The following is an 18,250-nucleotide window of genomic DNA, read 5'->3' on the forward strand; positions in this document are numbered from 1 at the left end:
TAGTTTTTTGCTTCCTGTTTTGGCTGCCAAAAAGTAGTTGGAAAGTGAATGGCATACTCAAGGAACTGAAAGGACAGTGTGACTGGAACACAAAGAGTGAGACAGAGTGAGGTCCCGGATGAGGCTGTGTAGGGAGGTGGGACTTGACTGTGCAATATTTTATAGGCCACATAGTCAATTTTGGTCAACCTTTGTCCTAAGAGCAAGTGAAGCCTCTAAAGTGTTGTTAATCTAGCAGGGAGATGGGTGTGGTGATGGTAGGATCAGATTTGCATTTTGGAATCGATTACTGTGGCTGCAGTATGGAGCCTGGGTTAGAAGGATCATGGGTGGATAGAGGGAGATTAGTAGGATGGCTTGGCCAAACAGATTGGTGGTAAAGAAGGAAAGAAGTGGATCGGTTAGAGAAAAAACACAAAGAGCCAAAAGTCATACAAAACAGAAAAGTACAAATTACATTAAGATATAAATTTTCATCCATCAGATTGGCAAAATTTTTAAAACGTTGGAAATCTATATAAAGTTGGTAAAAAGGGGGACTCTCATATATTGTTGGTAGAGACAGTTTGGTGGTAATTTAGCAGTATCCAGATGAGCATGTCTGTCGATTTAAGTCCATATCTAAAATCTATCCTGTAAGAGTATTACCCTTTATGCATAAAGATATATATTCCAGGATGTTTACTGTAGCATGTTTGCAATAGCCAAAAATGGAAACAATTAAATGTCCATCAGCAATGGACAAGAATGAGGTAATAGTAAATACAACAATTCAAAAGAATGAAGTGACCCTTATGTACTCAGATGGGGGAAAAGTCAATAACATATTGATAAGTAGGAAAAAAAACAAGTTTCATACAAAATATGTCTTGTTTATTATAAAGAAAGCACAAACCTCGTGTGTTTGTAAAATAAATATATCTTTGAGCATGCATAGTAAAACATCTGGAATGATACATATCAATCAGTGTGTGGGCTCTATCTTCTGAACAAAATTGGAAACTAGGTTTTCTGTTGAGAATCAGGGTGGCTGTTCTGAACATTTTCCATTCGAGGAGAAGGGTTCTGGCTGGAATTGTGTTGGGAATAGGAAATGCAGCTGACACTACATTGACAAAACTTAGTGAAGGCTCAAAATGGAAACTGAGCCAATGGTCAGGGTCATCTCATTTTCCCCAGTAACTCACGATGTAGAGGAGGAAGGAAGAGCCACAGAGTGGGCATTTGCTATGACTCAGGCTGCTAAGTGCTTCACACTAAACCAGTTAATCAAAACCTCCCAGACACAAGACAATCTACAGAATGGGAGAAAATATTTGCAAACAATGCAACCAGTAAGGGCTTAACTTCCAAGATGTACAAAGAACTCATACAACTCAACAACAACATAAAAAAACCTATCCAAAAATAGGTAGAAGACCTAAATAGACATTTCTCCAAAAAAGAAATACAGATGGCCAATAAACACAGGAAAAGGTACTCAACATCCCTAATTACTAGAGAAATGCAAATCAAAATTACAGTGAGGAACTACCTCACACCAGTCAGAATGAACATCATTAAAGAGTCTTAAAACAAATGCTAGAGAGGGTGTGGGGAAAAGGGAAGCCCCTGCCCTGCTAGTGGGAATGTACGTTGGTGCAGCCACTGTGGAAAACAGTATGGAGGTTCCTCAGAAAACTGACAAGAGTTACCATATGATCCAGCAATCCCACTCCGGGGTATACACTGGACAAACTAAAAATAAAAAGGACACAAGCACCCCGATGTTCATAGCATCACTATTCACACAGCCAGACATGGAAACAACCCGTGTCCATCAGCAGAGGAATGGATGAATGCAGTAGACATACATTTGGAATACTACTCGGCCACAAAAAGGATGGAATACATGGATGCAACTAGACATTATCATACTCAGTGAAATCAGAAAAGAAAGACAAATACCATGTGGTATCACTTATGAGTGGGATCTAAGCAATGACACAAATGAACCTACCTATGAAGCAGAAACAGAATCACTGACAGAACAGACTGGTGGTTGCCAAGGGAGGGGGGTTAGGGAGGGACTGAGTGGGAGGCTGATATTAGCAGACGTAAGCTTCTATATATAGGATGGATAAACAAATTCCTAATGTGTAGCACAGAACTACATTCAATATCCTACGATAAACTATAATGGAGAAGAATATTAAAAAAGAAGATGTAAATATGTATAACTAAATCACTTGGCTGTAGAGCAGAAATTAACACACACTTGTGTCAATCAACTACACTTCAATTAAAAAACAACTTCCCAACCATAATTTGACACGGACAGTAATACCCCAATCTGAAGATCAGGAGCTCAGAAAGTTCAAAGTTACACCAAGAGGAGGGTGGCAGAACTCCAGATTCCACTGGTGGCCCTCTCAGCTCTCTCCTCACTTCCTCTGGCTGCAGCACGTTCCTCTAGGGTGGTGGAGCCGCCAGAAGGAAGGCATCTATGTCTCGGAGTGATCTCAGGGAGCAGAGCTCTTCTACCCTCTAAACCATCTACCAGTTCAGACTTTTATACAAGACAGAAGCATTCTTCTTGTGTAAGCCCCTCAACAAGATAAACGTTTACTTTATTCTCTGCCAACCCACTGTCCCAACGTCCTAATCAAACAGTTTCTAAACAGAGGAATAAATTTAGAATAATTGAAAACACTAGGATCCAGATTTAATCTGTAAATTAAAGGGAACTGATGAATTTTGAAAACTCAGCGTGGCCATGGGACTGGAAAAGGTCAGTTTTCAACCCAATCCCAAAGAAGGGCAATGCCAAAGAATGTTTAAACTATTGTACAATTGTGTTCATTTCACATGCTAGGAAGGTTATGCTCAAAATCCTTCAAGCTAGTCTTTAGCAGTCTGTGAACTGAGAACTTCCAGATGTACAGGCTGGGTTTCAAAAAGGCAGAGGACCAGAGATCAAATTGCCAACATTTGCTGGAACATACAGAAACCAAGGGAATTCCAGAAAAACTTCTACTTTTGCTTCCCTGATAGCTCAGACAGTAAAGAATCTTCCTGCAATGCAAGAGACATGAGTTCGATCCCTGGGTCAGGAAGATCCTGGAGAAGGGAATGGCAACCCATTCCAGTATTCTTGCCTGGAAAACCCCACAGGCAGAGAAGCCTGGCAAGCTACAGGCCATGGGGGTTGCAAAGAGTTGCACATGACCGAGTGACTAACACTTCTACTTCTTCTTTGCTTTATCAACTATGCTAAAGCCTTTGATTGTGTGGATCACGTGGATCACAAAAACTTGTGGGAAATTCCAAGAAGAGAAGGGAATACCATACCACCTTACCTGTCTCCTGAGAAGCCTGTATGCGAGTCAAGAAGTAACAGAACAGGACATGGAACAACGGACTGGTTCCAAATTGGGAAAGGAGGATGTCAAGGATGTATATGTCACCCTGCTTCTTTAACTTTTACATAGAGTCCATCATCCAAAATGCCGGGCTGGATGAAGTACAAGCGGGAATCAACATTGCTGGGAGACACATCAACAACCTCAGATATGCAGATGATACCACTCCACTCTAATGGCAGAAAGTGAAGAGAGACTGAAAAGCCTCCTGATAAGGATGAGAGAGCAGAGTGAAAAAGCTGGCTTGAAACTCAACATTCAAAAGCCTAATAAGATCATGGCGTCCAGTCTCTTCATGCCAAAAGAAGGGGAAAAAGGGGAAGCAGTGACAGATTTTCTTTTCTCAGGCTTCCAAACCACTGTGGATGATGACTGCAGCCATGAAATTAAAAGATGCTTTCTCCTTTGAAGGAAAGCTATGACAAACCTAGACAGCATATTAAGAAGTGGAAACATCATCTTGCCAACAAAAGTCTATACAGTCAAAGCTATGTTTTTTCCAGTAGTCATGTACCGATGTGAGAACTGGACCATAAAGCAGGCTGAGCACCGAAGAACTGATGCTTTCTAATTTCGATATATTCAAGAGAAGACTCTTTTGAGTCCCTTGGATAGCAAGGAGATCAAACCAATCAATCCTAAAGGAAATCAAGGTGATGAGATGGTTAGAAAGAATCACCGACTCAATGGACATAAATTTGAGCAAACTTTGGGAGATGCTGAAGGACAGGGTTTCCCTACAGACTGCATGCTGCAGTCCATGGGGTTGCAAAGAGTCAGACACGCCTCAGTGATGGAACAGCAACAGCATAACATACACTACTGAGAAAGGCACTGTAAGAAGTTATAATTGAGTATGAACTGTGCATTATGAGAGGTGGTGTATGGGAGGGATGAGCCATTCCCAGACATCATAGTGCTTATCTGAGGTGGGAGAGGTTGTGTGCTGCCCTAGGGTGGGGCCAGTACCTCTTTGTGTCATCACAGCCGGACTCAGAACTGTTGGGGTGCTGACAAATTATGTGATGCTGCTGCATCCTCACAATGCGACCCAGGCAACGTCCAGGACACTGAAACGAAAGCACAGTGCAGTATAAACAACCTTGTGTAAACTTCCCTGTCGGTCTACTGGTTAAGACTCTGTGCTCCCAATGCAGGGGGCACAGGTTCGATCCCTGGGTGGGGAACTAAGATCCCGCATGCGGTGAAGCATGGCAAAAATAAATAAAGACTGATATTAAAAAATTAAAACAACCTTGTGAGCTCATGCGTGCTATGGCGGCATTGCCAGAGACCAGCTACAGGGGTGAGCTGGCCAAAGGAAAGTTGCTGTTCAGTTGCTCAATTGTTTCCGATTCTTTGTGACCCCATGAACTGCAGCAGGCCAGACTTCCCTGTACTTCACCATGTCCCAGAGTTTGCTCAAACTCTTGTCCATTGAGTTGGTGATACCATCCAATTATCTCATCCTCTGTTGCACCGTTCTTCTCCTCCTGCCCTCAGTGTTTTCCAGTATCAGTGTCTTTTCCAATGAATCAGCTCTCTCCATTAGTGGCCAATGTATTGGAGCTTCAGCCTCAGCATCAGTCCTTCCAGCGAATATTCAGAGAAGGTAGGGAGGAGGGAAGCCCAGCTGTAAGGATCAGATTGCCCTCCTTCAGAGCCAGACAGCTTCCTAAGTTTCCTTTCATCCTCTTTTCCTCCTCAGAAACTGAGACCACCCCTGGGGAGGAGTGAAAAGCACAGGGCCAATCCCTAATTGAGCAGGTTAAGGTTCAGAAATCACTGTGCATAAAAGCATAAGCTACAGCCAAGTTTGGGTTTTCCTGCTTAGAGCAAAAATGGAGGCTTGTGTGTAGGGGTGAGCTGAATTACAGGAAAAAAATTAACATTCGGCTCTTAAACTTTTCTGTACTAATAACACATATCAATTTTTTCTTGTCATTTGTTTTATGCTTGAAAAGGTCTTTCCCATCCTGGTAGTTCTATTCCAGTTTAATGACTACACTGAGGCACTTTAATCCAGGCAGAATTTATTCTGTTGTATGCGGTGGGTTTGGGCTCTCATTTTATTTATTCCTCTTTAATTAGTTGACCACTTTCTGTCTTATACAATTGTTTTTTGTAATTTTCCAACAACATTATTGAGATACAATTCACGCAGCCTAAAAGTCACTGTTCAGTGTATACAGTTTGCAGTAAGTCCCTTACATATGAACCTTCAAGTTGAGAACTTTCAAAGATGCGAGTGTGCCCCTGTATGTCAGCTATTGTAACTGTACTACTGCAGTTTTTCAAGGTCCTGTAATGTAAGATGAAGAATGTTTTATTCTGTGTTTGCTTTTTATGCATTATTTGTGTGGAAAGTATCATAAACCTATTACAGTGCAGAACTCTATAGCCAATTGTGTTTGTTGGGTAACTAGGCTAACTTTGTTGGACTTACAAACAGGCCTAGAAACAAGTTCCTTTTCATGTATATGCTTTTAAAATATTTTTTCCCATTCTGTGGGCTGTCCACTTTCTTGGTCACATCCCTTGTAGCAACAAAACTTTAAGTTTTCATGTAGTCCCATTCATCTATTTTTGTTGTTTTTCATGTCATATCTAAGAAACCATCTCCTAATCCAAAGCATGAAGATGTATGGCTACAGAGTTCCTTTCAAAGGCTTTATTGCTCTAGCTCTTAAATTTAGGTCTCTGATAAATTTTGAGTTAATGCTTTGTAATACCACTTCATGGGAAATAGATGGGGAAACAGTGGAAACACTGTCAGACTTTATTTTTCTGGGCTCCAAAATCACTACAGATGGTGACTGCAGCCATGAAAATAAAAGACGCTTACTCCTTGGAAGGAAAGTTATGACCAATCTAGATAGCATATTCAAAAGCAGAGATATTACTTTGCCAACAAAGGTTCGTCTAGTCAAGGCTATGGTTTTTCCTGTGCTCATGTATGGATGTGAGAGTTGGACTGTGAAGAGGGCTGAGTGCCGAAGAATTGATGCTTTTGAACTGTGGTGTTGGAGAAGACTCTTGAGAGTCCCTTGGACTGCAAGAAGATCCAACCAGTCCATTGTGAAGGAGATCAGCCCTGGGATTTCTTTGGAAGGAATGATGCTAAAGCTGAAACTCCAGTACTTTGGCCACCTCATGCGAAGAGTTGACTCATTGGAAAAGACTCTGATACTGGGAGGGATTGGGGGCAGGAGGAGAAGGGGACAACAGAGGATGAGATGGCTGGATGGCATCACTGACTCGATGGACGTGAGTCTCAGTGAACTCCGGGAGTTGGTGATGGACAGGGAGGCCTGGCATGCTGCAATTCATGGGATCGCAAAGAGTCAGACACGACTGAGCGACTGATCTGATCTGATCTGATCTGAATACCTTATATGCTAGGAGTCTAAGTTCATTCTTTTGCATTTGCATATTCAGTTGTTCTTCGCCAATGAGGAAGCAATTGTTCTTCTCTCATTGAATTGGTATTGTCACTCTTGTAGAAAATCACCTGACATAGATACATGGATTTGTCTCTAGACTTCAAATTCAATTTCATCAATCTATGTGTCTATGCTAGGTTAGCACCATGTTGCTGTTCCGTCAGTAAGTCACATCCGACTCTTTGCAATCCCATGGACAGTGTGGACTGCAGCCTGCCAGATACCTCTGTCTGTGAGATTTCCCAGGCAAGAATACTGGAGTGACTATTTGATGCAGGGATCAAACCTGCGTCTCCTGCATTAGCAGGTGGGTCCTTTAGTGCTGACCCACCAAGGAAGCCCATGTTAGTACTGCACTGTCTTATTATTGTAGTAAGTTTTGAAATTGACATGTCTGAGCCCTCTAACTTTGTTCTTTCTCTAGATTGCTTTGGCTATCTTGGGTCGTTTATATTTCCATATAAATTTTAGGATCAGCTTGCCAATTTCTGCAAAGAAGCTGGGGTTTTGATGGGGATTATGTTGAATCTGTAGATCAATTTACTGTCATGTGTATAATATTATGTTTTTTGATCCATAAATATACAATGCCTTTTCATTTATTTAGGTCTTCTTTAACAGTCCTTAGGCTTCCCTGGTGGCTCAGATGGTAAAGAATCTACCTACAATGCAGAAGACCTGGGTTCGATGCTCAGGTCAGGAAGATTCCCTGGAGAAGAGAATGGCTACCCACTCCAGTATTCATGCCTGAAGGATGCCATGGGTACAGGAGCCTAGAGGGCTACAGTCTATGGGGTCACAAAGTGTTGGACACAATGAAGCAATGAACACATTCTTTAATGTCCTTAAAAAAAGTTACTGTAGTTTTATAGTGTTCATTTTTTAAAAAGTCTTCTTCCCTCTATGACTAACTGCTTTTGGGTTTAAACTCATTTTGAATGGGTGTGTTTCTGCACTTTTCTTACACGGCACGACTTCAGTGTGTTCTGCACTGATGCTGCACTGTTTTACTTACAGCAGTTTTGCAGGACACTCTGACATCAGGTTAGGAAACTCTTTCTATCCTCCTATCGATTTGTTTTTCTAAAAATCTCTTGTCCTCACTCACTCTCACATATGAATGTCAAAATCATATGAGGTCTGAGAAAAGAATTCTACAGTAATTTGAATTGGAAGTACGTGTTGTGATTCATTTAAGGGAATGGGCTCCTTTATAGCACTCAGAGTACCTTTACTTATCCAAATTTTCTGTTATGTGTTTCAACAATACGTTGTATTTTTCTTTATGGGTCAGGCAAGGATTAATTTTATGTGTCACTTCTCATCCATACCTGACGAAGTGATAGTTTAATGAGGTTTTGAACTTGGAACTGTTGTTTGAATGGTTTAAGACTTCTGAGGATGTTGATGTAAAAGAACCAAATTAGAACATCTCCTAACACTATATACAAAGATAAACTCAAAACGGATTCAAGACCTAAATGTAAGGTCAGAAACTATAAAACTCTTAGAGGAAAGCATAGGCAGAACACTCAATGACATAAATCAAAGCAACAACCTCTATGACCCACCTCCTAGAGTAATGGAGATTTAAAAAAAAAAATAAACAAGTGGGATCTGATTAAACTTAAAAGGTTTTGCACAGCAAAGGAAACTATAAGCAAGGTGAAAAGACAACCCTCAGAATGGGAGAAAATAATAGCAGATGAAACAGCTGACAGACGATTAATTTCCAAAATATACAAGCAGCTCATACAACTCACTACCAGAAAAACAAACAACCAAATCAAAAAGTGGGGCAAAAGACCTACATAAGACATTTCTCTAAAGAAGACATGCAGATGGCTAACAAACATGTGAAAAGAGGCTCGATATTGATTATTATTAGAGAAATGCAAATCAAAACTGGTGAGACTATCACCTCACACCGGTCAGAATGACCATTATCAAAAAGTATGCAAACAACAAATGCTGAAGAGGGTGTGGAGAAAAGGGAATCCTCTTGCACTGTTGGTGGGAATGTAAATTGATACAGCCACTATGGAAGATGGTATGGAAGTTCCTTACAAACTAGGAATAAAACCACCATATGACCCAGCAATCCCACTTCTAGGCATATACCCTGAGGAAACCAAAACTGAAAAAGACACATGTTCCCCAGTGTTCACTGCAGCGCTATTTACAATAGCTAGAACACTGAGGCAACCTAGATGTCCATCAACAGTAGAATGGCTAAAGAAGTTGTGGTACATATACACAATGGAATATTCAGTTCAGTTTAGTTCAGTCGCTCAGTCATGTCCGACTCTTTGGGACTCCATGAATTGCAGCACGCCAGGCCTCCCTGTCCATCACCAACTCTCAGAGTTCACTCAAACTCATGTCCATTGAGTCGGTGATGCCATCCAGCCATCTCATCCTCTGTTGTCCCCTTCCCCTCCTTCCCCCAATCCTTCCCAGCATCAGAGTCTTTTCCAATGAGTCAATTCTCTGCATGAGGTGGCCAAAGTACTGGAGTTTCAGCTTTAGCATCATTCCTTCCAAAGAACACCCAGGACTGATCTCCTTTAGGATGAACTGGTTGGATCTCCTTGCAGTCCAAGGGACTCTCAAGAGTCTTCTCCAACACCACAGTTCAAAAGCATCAATTCTTTGGCACTCAGCCTTCTTCACAGTCCAACTCTCACATCCATACATGACTATTGGAAAAACAGCTACTCAGCCCTAAAAGGAACACATTTGCATCTGCCCTAATGAGGTGGATAAACCTAGAGCCTATTATACAGAATGAAGTAAGTCAGAAAGAGAAAGATAAATATCATATTCTTAATCATATATACGGAATCTAGGAAAATGGTACTGAAGAATTTATTTGCAGCACAGCAATGGAGAAAAAAACATAGAGAACAGACTTATGGACATGGGGAAAGGGGAGGAGAGGCTGAGATGCATGGAGAGAGTAACATGGAAACTTACATTACCATATGTAAAATAGATGGCCAGTGGGAATTTAGTGTATGTCTCTGGGAACGCAAACAGGGGCTCTGTATCAACCTAGAGGGGTGGGATGGAGAGGGAGATGGGACAGAGATTTAAGATGGAGGGGACATATGTATACCTATGGCTGATTCATGTTGAGGTTTGACAGAAAATAACAAAATTCTGAAAGCAATTATCCTTCAAATAAAAAATAAATTAATTTTTTAAAAAGAATTCTGGGGATGTTGAGATGGGGTGAGTGTATTGTGCACATGAGAAGGACCTAAATTTGGGGGAAAATGCAGAATGTTATGGACCAAACTGTATCCCTCAAAATTTATACAGTGAGGTCCTAACCACCAATGTGACCGTATTTAGAGATAGGGTCCTAAGGAGGTTAGAGGTTAAATGAGGCCAAAGGGTGGAGCCTTAGTCTGATAGGAAGTGGCCTTGTAAGAAGTAGAAGAGACACTCAGAACTCTCTTTTCCGTGTGTGCTGAGAGAAGAGGTTATGTGAGGACAGAGACAGAGGAGCCTGCCAGGCTACAGTCCTGTCCATGGGGTTGCAAAAGAGTCGGACATGACTTAGCGACACAAGAATAATAGTGTCAGAAGGTGGTTGTCTACAAGCCAGTAACTAAAACCAACCCTAAGAACACCTTGATTTTGAACTTCTAGCCTCCTGCTGCTGCTGCTGCTAAGTCGCTTCAGTGAAGTCCAACTGTGCGACCCCATAGATGGCAACCCACCAGGCTCCTCCATCCCTGGGATTCTCCAGGCAAGAACACTGGAGTAGGTTGCCATTTCCTTCTCCAATGCATGAAAGTGAAGTCGCTCAGTCGTGTCTGACTGTTCGTGACCCCATGGACTGCAGCCTACCAGGCTCCTCTGTCCATGAGATTTTCCAGGCAAGAGTACTGGAGTAGGTTGCCATTGCCTTCGCCGATAAAATAAGAACATTAATAGCAAGCATGCTGACCCTCGACCCGACAACCAGAGCTACTTTACCCGTCTTTGGCATCATCCATGGGTCAAGTGGATAAGGAGCCACTCCAGCCACTCTGTGAAGAGGACTCGGAGGTGACAGTGCAGAAGCTTCTGGGCTCCTTAGAAAGCCAGAACTCAGAAAGCCTGAGCTTGAATACACCCAGTGGGGCCCCAGTCCATCCTTGTGAAGTCCTCCCTTGCCATGAAGGACTTCACCATCCAAAAACCTCAGCCTCAAAGCCCTCAGATTTCTACCATCCTACCAGCCTGGCTATTCGTGAGGGAGACCATTCTGATACCAGAGACAACCCACGATTCAGATGAGATCACTGACCCTACCACTCCCCCACCTACCCCATCTTCCTGGTGTGACCATGGGGCCACTCCCTTCATCCACGGCACCCCCGACACCCGCCACACCCGCCGCATGCCTGACACCCGGAGCACCAGCGATATCTGCGGCACAGGTGGCACCCAACACACCAGCGGTATTCGAGACATCAGCAGAATCCGAGACACCAGTGATACCCATGACAAGAGCGACACCTGTGACACCAGTGGCAGCCATGACACCCGAGACACCAGCAGCACCCGTGACACCCATGCAAGAGCAGCACCCACGGCAAGAGCAGCACCCAAGACATCAGTGGCACCCGAGACACAGCAGCATCCCAGATACCAGTGATACCCGAAACAAGAGCACCACCTGTGACACCAGCAGTACCCGTGACACCTGAGCCACCAGCGGCACCCGAGACACCAGCAGCACTCATGACACCCACGGCAAGAGCAGCACCCACCACAAGAGCGGCACCCGAGACACCAGTGGCACCCATGACATCAGTGGCACCTGTGACACCCGAGACACCAGCGGCACCCAGGACAAGAGCAGCACCCAGACAAGAGCAGCACCCGAGACACCAGTGGCACCTGCAACAGCAGCGGCACCTGAGATAGCAGTGGCACCCATGACACGAGTGGCACCAGGACAAGAGCAGCACCCGAGACACCAACAGCACCCAGGACAAGAGTGGCACCTGAGACACTAGCAGCACCCGGGACAAGAGTGGCACCCAGACACCAGCGGCACCCGAGATACCAGTGGCACCCAAGACACCCATGGTACCTGTGACATTAGCAGCAAAGCCCCAGAGGGAACCCACTACCCCCTGAGTGTGGCTAACACCACCGGACGCTCCTACCAAGCTGGGCAGTCCCACTCCCCAGCCACTCCCTCTGGCCTCAGCAAGAAAAAGAGGGGCGTGGCTGGGAGAATATGGAGGTTTATAATATAACATTGCTGTTGTGGGCTGCCCAGCAATACCCGCACAAGTAAAGTAGGCCCAGAACAACCCATGGATGACTGACCAAGACAAAAGCAGCCCTGCCGGGCTCCCTGAGACCCAGTCAAATGGACTTTGGGATTCAAATCCAGCACCTCCACAGCCATCAGGAGCCCTGGCCAGCTTAGAGAATGGCCTGGAGCGGCCTGGGGGACCAGAAGAGGCGCCACCCTGACCCAGCTGCCCCTCCTCCGCCACTGCGTGAAACTTCACAGACTGGACTGTCCCCCGGGGCATGCTCCCCTCCCCCACACTCCCCCCTTCCATGTTAGTGGTGGAGGGGATAGTTTTTGCCAACTCCTTGGTTCTTCATGGTTTTAATTAACTTTATTTCTCCAGAAAGATGTATCTCCCTCTGTTTTGCATCCTCTCCAGTTAGAGAAGTGTGTAGTCATGTAGGACTTGGAGTTAATGACCTAAGAATTAGCACAATGATTCTCAAGAGCAACAACTGCTGCACTGCAGGGCAGAAATGCAGAAAGAGTGTATTATTCTCCCACACTGACAATACTGAACATTTTCTGAAGGGCTGAGGGGAACTTTTGATCTCTGCAGCCTGTGTTAATATTGACCGGGAGGTCTAGGATAGAATAGAACCAGCTGGTGTGTGGTGTGGTCAGCTCCCTGTGCAGATGAGTTTCCTGAATGTCCTGCAGGAGTCTGTGCTCTCCTCTCCCCTGTGGGGAAGGGCCCTGATGGGTGGGGTTTTGTTACAGTATTGCTTGTTTTATGTTTTGGCCTCATGGCATATGGGATCTTAGTTCCCCGACCAGGGATGGAACCCACATCCCTTGCATTGGAAGGCAAAGTCCTAACACTGGACTGCCAGGGGAAGTCCCTTTTTGGATATGTGGGTTTGACCACAGGGACTGGATGATTTTTAAACACTAGATTTGTCAGCATTACCTGGTTCCCTTGTTCAAAGAGCCCTTGAACACAGGGGTGACTGGAACAGGGTCTTCTCCCCAGAGGCCTGTCTCTGAGGATGCACACTCTCGGTGGCAACGCCTGCACCGTTCCGTTGGCTCTTGTGCGCTTACATGTCACTTGCCGACTGCGGAATCCTTCACCACAAGACACAGAGCACTCTGACCACGCGCCTGTGAGCCACCTAAGAACAAAAACTACAGGAGCTTAGTAGGTCAGACCCTATGGGGACTGTCTTCCAAAGAGAAAGCCCATCCTAGCAGTATGACTGTTTCAAGGCTGACACATATCTCTGGGAGTGGGCAGCAGCACAATAACTCCCAGCTGTACTCTCAGATATCCTTTCACTAAGAAGCAACAGAATCACCATGTAGAGACGATAGCATCGGGGCGGGATAAAGTAGTCCTCAGAGATGTAAGAGCCATCAGCTGTGTGGCCTCAGAGAGCAGAGCTAGGGCAAAATTAGTTGGAAATTTTGGAAACGTGATTTTCAACTCATGGTAACCAAAGGGAAGAAAAAAGGAGGTAGCACCTGTTTGGTCACTCAGACTTGTCTGATTCTTGCGACCCCATGGGCTGTAGCACCAGGCTCCTCTGACCATGGGATTTTCCAAGCAAGAATACTGGAGAGGTTGCTATCTCCTCCCCCAGAGGATCTTCCCAACTCAGGGATCGAACCTGTCTCCTGCAGGCAGATTCTTTACCACTAGTGCCATCTGGGAAGATGAACTGGGAGACTGGGGTTGACATATATACGCTACTCTGTATAATACAGATAACTAATGAAAACCTACTGTATCACACAGGGAACTCTACTTATCGTTCTGTGTGACCTAAATGGGAAGGAAATCCAAAAAAGAGGGGATGTATGTATACATGTGACTGATTAACTTTGCTGTATGGTAGAAACACATCGTAAAGCAACTATCCTCCAATAAAAAATAAATAAAAGATGTTTCTGCTTATAGAGTGGACAAGGCACTCTAGAGAGGAGACAAAACTCAGGAGGCTCCTGACGTGGCCCTTGTGAGGAATGACAAAGACATTGGGAACAGTAGGAAACTGACAGGAACGGATGGAAGTGAGAGGAAAGGGGGCTGGGTAGCTTTGAATGTGGTCATTGTGATCTGGAACACGAACTAGGGGCAGATCAGATTTGGTGGAGATTATGAGTTTGATTTTGGATATTTTTAAAACTATTGATTTGTGTCATCTATGATATCAAAAGGTTATTAATGGCTTTACCCCTGGGGATGCAGATGATACCACTCTAATGGCAGAAAGTGAAGAGGAACTAAAGAGCCTCTTGATGAGGGTGAAGGAGCAGAGTGAAAGAACCAGCTTAAGACTACATAGCAAAAAAAAAAAAAAACTAAGATCATGGCATCCGGCTGCATTACTGCATGGCAAATAGAAGGGGAAACGGTGGAAGTAGAGACAGATTTCCTCTTCTTGGGCTCCAAAATCACTGTGGATGGTGACTGTAGCCATGAAATCAGAAGACGATTGCTTCTTGCCAGGAAAGCGATGAGAAACCTAGACAGTGTGTTGCAAAGCAGAGACATTATTACTCTGCCAACAAAGGTAAGTAGTCAAGACTGTGGTCTTCCCAGTGGGCATGTACAGCTGTGAGAGCTGGACCACAAAGAAGGCAGAACACCAAAGAAGTGATGATGCCTTTGAACTGTGGTGCTGGAGAAGACTCCTGAAAGTCCTTTGGACAGCGAGGATATCAAACCAGTCAATCTTAAGGGAGATCAACCTGAATATTCATTGGAAGGACTAATGCTGAAGCTGAAGCTCCAACATTTTGGTCACCTGAAGAGAACAGATGACTCATTGGAAAAGTCCCTGATGCTGGGAAAGATGTAGGGCAGAAGGAGAAGAGGGCATTAGAGGATGAGATGGCTAGACGGCATCACCAATGCAATGATCATGAACTTGGGAAAACTCTGAGAGATGGTGAGGGGCAGGGAGGCCTGCGTGCTGTAGTCTATGGGGTCACAAAGAGTCAGACATGACAGGCAACTGAATAACACCACCACCCGTGGGGGTAGAATCTAAGGAATGGTGCTTTTCACAAGTCTCTCTTCTGATGCTGTTCTACTGACATATCTCTGAGGTGAACCCATGAAGTCAGCTTCCCCGTGCTCATAAGGTACATTGTGAGTGCAGGGAGCAGGTGAGAGTGGCAATTAACTCCAGAAGGTCTGAAATCAGACTAACCAGGTTTGAATTCTGGCTCTCATAACTGTGTGGCCTAGGGGAGTTTTTCCAACTATATAATAGAGGATGAACAACACTGGAGACATCCCTGGAGGTCCAGCGGCTAAGACTCCGAGCTTCTGGTGCAGGGGACTCGGGTTCAATCCCTGGTTGGTTATGTGGTGTAGCATAACAAAAAAATAAAATAAATTTTTTAAAAAAGAAAATGAATGATATTGACTTGATAGGTGACTGTGAAGTGATCCACATAAACTACTTAGCTGAGCACCTAGTATAGTCCACATAAAACAAATCTTAGTGGTTGAGTTATTCATTCCACATTACTATGCATTTTCAAACAAGTCAAACACTGGTAGCAAGGAGAGAAGAGTGACTGCACACACCTTGGGGGGCAGTCCTGAATGTTACAGGGCTGGAACGCAGCCTGTGGCTTGCGGAGCTGGTCACAGAAGGCCTCGCTCACTTCCTGCCCGTTGGCCATCAGGCAATGGGGTCTCTGAACTTGGGCTCCCAAGTGGCCGCATGTGGCAGAACAATGAGTCCAGTTGCCAAGCTCCCAGAAAGTCTCTGCAGAAAGAAAAGGAATGTCACAGATGGCCACTGGAGGAGAAGGGATGATGGGCTGGAGACGACCCGGCCAAAGACAACTATGAGCTGCTTTCTGGTTAGCTGCCCGTCGGGCTCTCTGAGCAGCACACAGAGAATCTGCCATCAGGTGGAGTAAAGGGGTCCTTTAAATCTCATTTTCCCTTGCCTAGCTCGTTGTCATAACTGCGGGGGGTTATTCCAGCCAGGATGGAGCCCTTGGTCCTGCAGCTGGACTGGAACCCAGTGCGTCTGATGCCAACTCTAACTCTTTCAAAATACTACCTCACATTTCACAAAGGCCCCTTGACAGTTCAAGCAAGACATACAGCCTGGGAAAGGCGTTGTCTCAGGCCAGCTAGATCTGCCAGAAAAATCCCAGAGAAGGAGGAGAAACTCTGTGCAGTAGGCCGGCTTCTCAAGACTCTCCAAGCAGAGCCAAGAGAGGAGGGTCTCTCCGGGGGATGCCCTAATGGATTCTCTTTCTCAAAAGTGGATCAGACTGAGAGAGATGAAAGATGATTTAGCGGGGAGCAGGGATTAAGCAGACAGGTTCAAGATACATTTCAATTCCATTCTTACTTCTCTACTAATTCTTAATCTAAACTTCAGATGAGACCTGAAGCTGAATAAATAATTTGCCATAGAGCCTTCTGGAAAGATGAAAATGGGAGTTTCCTTTTAAAAAGCTGAAGCTGACCACTTCGAATAATCATGGTTTGTTTTCCTTTTAGTCCTCGTTCCAAGTAGCCTTTCCTTTCCCTTTTGACACTGGATAAAAAGATGAAGTAGGACATGACGATGACAGATTTGTGTATGATCACAGAAAGTACCAGATTTTCTTGAAATAATCACAAGTAAGTAATAGCTACCAGCTGTGTCCACAGGGTGCTCCACTGAGTACACCTATGCCTTTAGCTTAACTGTTTTCCAGTGCTTCCTTCTGATTTTGGAATTTTGTCCTAACTTGCATATCATTTGCAAAGCAGAACAGTACACATTTTTAGGTGCCCTACAGCTTATTTAAAACATTTTTAGAAATAGCTTAGTTTATTGAGAAGTTTCCAGGTAATAGGTACTGAGTTAAACACTTTAACATCAATTTTCCATTGAATTCTCATGGCCATCTTTTGATTTAGATTATTTTTACTTGCAGAGATAGAAATGGAAAGAAGCTATGTGACTTTTCCAAGGTCCTGCAGCTGGACTGGAACCCAGTGTGTCTGATGCCATACCTAACTCTATGTCATATTTCATAAAGGCAAGACAGTTCAAGGCAAGACATACATGCATTTCTTTAAAAAAATACACCTCTTTTTACTGAGGTATAATTCATATAAGAAAAAATGCTTATATGTCAAACATGCAGTTCTATGAGTTTTCACAATTGTATGTACTTAGGTAACCATGATCCAGAGCAAGGTATATACATTCCATCACTCATAAAGCATCCTCTCATCTATGAAGCAGGTTAAAGGCTAACAGAGTTCTGCCAAGAGAACACATTGGTCATAGCAAACACCATCTTCCAACAACACAACCAGATGGTCAATACCGAAATCAGAATGATTACATTCTTTGCAGCCAAAGATGGAGAAGCTCTATACAGTCAGCAAAAACAAGACTGGGAGCTGACTGTGGCTCAGATCTTGAACTCATTATTGACAAATTCAGACTTAAATTGAAGAAGGCAGGGAAAACCACTACTTTCTGAATGGAAGACCATACCTGAATGGAAGACCATTCAGGTACGACCTAAATCAAATCCCTTATGATTATACAGTGGAAATGACAAATAGATTCAAGGGATTAGATTTGATAGACAGAGTGCCTGAAGAACTATGGACTGAGGTCTGTGACATTGTACAAGAGACAGTGAGCAAGACCATCCCCAAGAAAAAGAAATGCAAAAATGCAAAATGGTTGTCTGAGGAGGCCTTACAAATAGCTGAGAAAAGAAGAGAAGCTAAAGACAAAGGAGAAAAGGAAAGATATACCCATCTGAGTGCAGAGTTCCAAAGAATAGCAAGGAGAGAGAAGAAAGCCTTCTTCAGTGACCAATGCAAAGAAATAGAGGAAAATAATAGGGTAGAAAAGACTAGAGATCTCTTCAAGAAAATTAGAGATACCAAGGGAACATTTCATGCAAAGATGGGCACAATAAAAGACCAAAATGGTATGGACCTAACAGAGGCAGAAGATGTCAAGAAGAGGTGGCAAGCATACACAGAAGAACTATACAAAAAAGATGATCATGACCCAGACTACCATAATGATGTGATCACTCACCTAGAGCCAGACATCCTCGAATGTGAAGTCAAGTGGGCCTTAGGAAGCATCACTATGAACAAAGCTAGT

General features: G+C 44.0%; 1 protein-coding gene across 8 annotated transcripts in view; it reads right to left on the minus strand.

Moving 5' to 3' along the window:
* The window catches only part of ADAMTSL3 (ADAMTS like 3), a 380,959-nt gene that overhangs the window by 20,193 nt on the left and 342,516 nt on the right, over positions 1-18,250 (minus strand). For 6 of the 8 annotated variants that reach the window (XM_070775206.1, XM_070775210.1, XM_070775209.1 and 3 more), the window contains 3 exons: positions 15,691-15,874; positions 13,060-13,264; positions 4,371-4,471 (listed from right to left, as the gene is read on the minus strand). In XM_070775206.1, the coding sequence (XP_070631307.1) occupies positions 4,371-4,471; positions 13,060-13,264; positions 15,691-15,874 (490 nt within the window). Of the gene's footprint in view, positions 1-4,370; positions 4,472-13,059; positions 13,265-15,690; positions 15,875-18,250 lie in introns of those variants that run through there. The other 2 variants (XR_011562580.1, XR_011562581.1) reach the window with 2 other exon arrangements.

Source organism: Bos indicus, chromosome 21 (assembly GCF_029378745.1).
Source record: "Bos indicus isolate NIAB-ARS_2022 breed Sahiwal x Tharparkar chromosome 21, NIAB-ARS_B.indTharparkar_mat_pri_1.0, whole genome shotgun sequence".
NCBI lineage: Eukaryota > Metazoa > Chordata > Mammalia > Artiodactyla > Bovidae > Bos > Bos indicus.